General features: G+C 23.2%; 1 protein-coding gene across 1 annotated transcript; it reads right to left on the bottom strand.

Annotated features, from left to right (window-relative positions):
• Nucleotides 1-677: 677 nt before the first annotated feature.
• LOC126903551 (biogenesis of lysosome-related organelles complex-1 subunit 2) lies at nucleotides 678-2,472 on the bottom strand. The gene is made up of 4 exons (XM_050681754.1): nucleotides 2,277-2,472; nucleotides 1,328-1,458; nucleotides 1,145-1,256; nucleotides 678-1,012 (listed from the first exon to the last, which is right to left on the bottom strand). Exons 1-4 carry the CDS (start codon nucleotides 2,332-2,334, stop codon nucleotides 873-875), a joined length of 441 nt encoding a protein of 146 aa, XP_050537711.1. The 5' UTR covers nucleotides 2,335-2,472; the 3' UTR covers nucleotides 678-872.
• Between the last annotated feature and the right edge of the window lie 3,009 nt (nucleotides 2,473-5,481).

Raw genomic sequence — 5,481 nt, forward strand, 5'->3', positions numbered from 1 at the left:
GTTGTTATTTTTATCACTTATTATTTCCCAACCGTACTCTTCCTCCCGCAAAGGAACCAAAACAATAACGAAAGAGGCTAGTCAAAATATTACAATACAGAATGTTTCATTAAGGATAGAAACGCATTTTCTTTGAAGTAATCAATAATTTTTAATTTTCATAAAGGAAAATATCGTTTGAATCAAAAAACTCTTTAATATGTAATAAAATAATTTTTTTTTATCCCTCCAAAGATATAAAACTTTATCTTAAAATGGAAGCCTCTATTTATAGTTTAATAGTAAGACAGAAAAAAAAATTCAAACAATTCTCTTATAACTTTTTTTTATTGGATAAACCATTGTTCTGTTGTTTCTTGTTTAAGTTAGTGATTTTTGACCAATTTTCTATTAATTTGATTTTTAGGTTATATTAGTTATTTTTCATAGGAAGAACTCGGTGTTGTCAATAATACAGAGATCTTATCTTAAATAAATCAGGTCTATTAATAGACGCATTCTCACTATCCCTGGAGGGATATAAAGAAAAATTATTTAACCACATAATAATGTAGTTTTTGGTATCAAATAATATTTCTCTTAACAAAATATTATATTTTCAAAGTAAAAATAGATTATCATTCTTTTTGATGACTCAATATTTGAGATACGTCATAAATTAAAAAAATGAATTAGAACAATTTAGGGACTATAATAAATTTAATAAATAGTTCTAAAATAATAAAAAAAAACATAATACAACTTTTAATTACAAAGTATGACATACATTATTTTAATATCAAAATTATACAATTAAATATCAGTAATATTTTGATTACTTTTTGAAATCACAGCAGATATATTTTAGTATTTTCAAATTAAAACAATTGATATTATTGACGTTTTTCTAAACTTTTATACTTAGCTTCTAACCGTTTTGCATAGGAATCTAATTTAAAAGCAGCTTGTTCCAATTTGGATACACTGTCTTCTATTTGATCAATTTGAATTAAATAAGGTTCCAATGTTTTATCTAAAACAATAGTTGTTTAATTAATACTTTAAAACAAAAACCTAAATAGTATCTCATAGATACTATACATTACAAATATTCCTTAAAACTTGTACTAATTTTATTTGCAAATATTTTACCTTATTTACTTACATTTTTTATTCAATTCTAAAATTTGATTACTGATATCTATGGTTAGATGTTTATATGATGCATATTTTTGTGTAGTAGCTTTATTCATTATTTCAAGTAGTTTATAATCTTCCTACAAAAAAATTATATGAATTAATAGAAAAATTGTCAAGTTTCATTTAATAATATATTTTGATAATGTACTTCAGTTATATTCAGCTCTCCAGTCAAATATTCAGATATTTTTTGAAACATTTTTGTAGATAATAAACTTAAATTTGGATCATGTGGATCGTTACGTTCAAAACTACTAGTGCTTGTAGATAAAGTTGGTCCTAAATGATGATATATATATATACATAGAAATATATACTAATATCTCAAAAGTAGTAACTACTTACACAATTAGAACACTTAACAACTATTCCAGACAAATTATTAATTTTTTTACCTAAGAGAGAAACAATTTCAAAAATTATATTTTGTTTTCTCCCAGTTTAATCTTCATTGAGTATTTGACTAATAATCATATGGCAAATCAGTCAGAAACAAAATAAATGTAAGTAAAAATGTTTTAAAAATAGTCATAATTGCTATTTAAAGAGAATAATATTGAATAATTCAAAATGAAATAAAATTTTAATTTAATATAAGTTAAATTTACAAATTAAGATAACAAAGTTACATAATTTAAATGTTGACATAGAATTTAAAATATATGAATATTTTTTATCATAAATATTTAGGACTATAAGACAAAGAAAAATAAGATTACAACTGTATTAATTATTTGGATGATTTTTTACGAGAAAGGGCATAAATTTTCAGGAGACATATAATAAAAAATAATTTTACTGATACCTATATGTAGCTAACCATATTCAAACAGTAGAATATTGGTATCAAAACTACACCCTCATTGACAGTTGACCGTGACAATAGCAGATTTGCCATTATTCACAAATAACATAAAAATGTCAAAATTGCCTTGTGTCATTCCTTATGAAAAACATCTATTTGTCTCCTATTTTTTGATATAATTTTATTATTATAATAAACGACTTCTAATATTTAAAAAGAAATACTGAACACTTATAGATAAAAAATTATGACTATGACTGTATACTAGTTTAAATATAATACGTAATATTACCTTTTTTTGGGGATTCTTCAATCTGCGGGATATTTTCAATTTTTTCTTCGTCGGCCATACTTTAAATATTAACGTATATAATTTCAGCAATTAACAAGCAAAAAAATGTTTACTTTAAATTATTTATTTGATAGTTTAGTTAAATGTACTTAAAGTTATGATTACAAATTTAATAGATGTCAAACATAAACTCTATTATCAACATAATCATGATATGATATCACTTGATAACAATTATAAATAAAAGCAATTAAAAACCATAACCCAGTAAATAGTAGAAGGTCGATATTTAAAACATTTTATTCTAATCAAAAAATGTGTTATGGTAAAATAACACTAGTAACTCTGCAATAGATACAAATTATTTAAATTAAAATTATATGATGAACAAAGCGATAAATTTTTTATCACAATTCATAACATTTATTTCTTAAAAGTAAAATTTAAATTTAAAATATTAAATAAAAAGTTGTAAAAAAAAGTTTGGTTCCTCTCTTTACAATAAATCTAGCAAAATTACAAGTTCAGAAGATACCTGTCTTTGAATATACTTTAATCAGAGTCCAATTTAAAGAAGACTTCTACTTATAATTTGATAATTATTTTTGCTCAATATTAAAAAAAGAATTCGCTGCTTTCATTTGTAGTTGGAAAAATAAATTTTTTTGAATCTTATTTACTCTATTATAAATAAGTCCAAAAATATTTTTAAATCTGTTTCTGTCTATTTACTATTCATAAGACTTGAGAGAAGTTTTAGTTTAAATAATAATTTTACATTAATAATTATTGATTATAGCAAGTTAGCGATTTTTAAATGAAGCTAAAATTTAAATTCCTTAATCTAAATGCTCAATTTATTAACATAAATGAGATAACGCTAATAAAAATAATAATCTACTCTAAAAGGTTACTAATTTTAAATGTAAATAAAATATAATATTATACAAAACAAAAGAAACAACTACTTAGTCTTTACTATATTTATTGATAAAAAATCGATAGTTGATAATATACAAAAAAAAATATTTTTATCTGTATTAGTTAACGTAATTTATTATTTTTATTGTTAAAAAACCCCAGCACAGGAGGGTCGCGGCACTGTGGTGACGTAGCATAGTTGGATCAAGTATAATGATATCTGACAGTGATTAAAATCACTATCAAAAGAAAAACGCTTCGATGCAAATCTTTAGATAGTGTTTAATTTTAAAAAATTGGTGGATTATTACAAAAGCTTCATGATCTGCTATTTCTTTATTAATATCCTGAATAAAAAAGGGATATTATTAAAAAATATTATTTCTCATAAAAAAATAATGTTGATCCATACACTTTTCAATATGTCATAACATTATAAAGTTAAAAATGTAAAAAATAAAATCGAGAATTTTCACACAATAATAGCATTCAGTAGCCATTTTCACCGTGAAGATAAAATAAAGTACAAACTTTTTTTTTTAAATAAACTATAAATAGTTTTATTATAAAAATAATTTAATAAGAATTAATAAGCTCTTGAAAATACATACAAAAAAAAATACTTTATTTATTTTTTTTTTGCATAATAAAGTAAATTACATTAACTTTAATTTAAGATATATATAAAAGTGTCAGACCTTCCGGAACATTTTCAAAAGTTAAGTTGAAAAAGTTGTCATTTTAAATCCCCCCATGTGGGCAGGTTAAGTGTTAAATTTATGAAAAAAATATACCAAATGAAAGGTAATGATATTATGCATCTATATAAAAAAGAATTATATTGATATGTTCATTTTTGAAAATGAACATGTTATGGCACTTTTACGTAAAAAAAAATTTCAAAAATTTCAAAAATTAGCGATTTTTAAATTCGTAATATTTTTGGAGGTTTCCCCCATTTACGGAGAACGAGGGAATTTTTTTCAACTTTTGAGGGTAATGTCTTCGACTAGATACAATTTGTGATCTTCTGACGTATCATTGAAAGAAATCGGTTCGGTGAGAGCTGAGAAAAAGTGGTAACAGACACAAAAAAAAAAAATAAAAATAAACACATCTTAGTAAAACCAATACCTTCTCAGCTTCGCATCGAAGCTAAAATAATGATTGGAAAAGGTATAATTAAAAAGAAAAATGATGCTAATAAATTGACTGTTTTCCACTCTTATAATACTTTTAAATAATAAATATAACTTTCTAAATTGCTTACACCCTCTTCCTTCTTAAGCCAATAGTTACTGATTATGCTCGAGTTACCTATTATATTTGTTACATACTTAATAGAAAACATTAATTTTTATTATAGTAATGATTTTTTTATGTAACATTTAGTGATGTTATGTACATAAATGAAAATTTTTCATTTATGACTGAATCATAATTTATGATTCTATCTACTAAATCAATAGTTAATAAATAGTGATGTTACAAACCCTGCTTTTGTTGTCGAAGTGAACATAAATTTCAATAATTTACAGACAAAACATTTTTTTATATTGTTTTTTAACAAATTCAGTATGATATCTGATTATACTAATTTAATTTTCAAACCTATTTACAAGGAAAAAGTTCGGTTCAATTTTCAAACTTAACCTAATAACTGAATTTTCGGTTCAAAAATCAAACCCTTCAAACATTATTACTAGTAATATAACATTCAATAAGTAATTATTAAAATCCTAAACAAAATTATTAATTAATGAAATTTTCTACGAAAGAAATTAATTGATTCCTGTGCTTTTATTTAGAACCTATAAGAAAATCCAACTTAATCTTAAATTACAAATCAAAATGTTATCAATTTTATTTTTCTATATATTTACTGTTAGATATCTATCGAAAAGTAAGATAATAGAAGATTTTTCAAGTATGACTTGAAATAATTAATTTGTTGGCTTAAGATAACACAATTTGTTAATGCTAATATAGTTATTTTACTACATTCAAATCATCTATTTTATAAAAAAGTTAAAATGTGCAATATTTGGTTGACAACTTGATTTATATGAGAATTGCATTTCTTTTCAATTATTTTTAAAATTTTTTTTTATTGATTTGTTATTTAATGTTCTTTCGGACTAGCCATAACAGTCTGGGAGTTGACAGAGGTACTCGTACGATTTAATTGATAACGTGAAAGAGGATATGCGCATACTAGTGCGCATTCCCGCTACCGGCGGCGCATTTCGATTTATCCGAAGTTTCAAAAATAAAACTGTAGTTA

The sequence above is a fragment of the Daktulosphaira vitifoliae genome, unplaced genomic scaffold, assembly GCF_025091365.1.
Source record: "Daktulosphaira vitifoliae isolate Bord-2020 unplaced genomic scaffold, ASM2509136v1 Scaffold_4, whole genome shotgun sequence".
NCBI lineage: Eukaryota > Metazoa > Arthropoda > Insecta > Hemiptera > Phylloxeridae > Daktulosphaira > Daktulosphaira vitifoliae.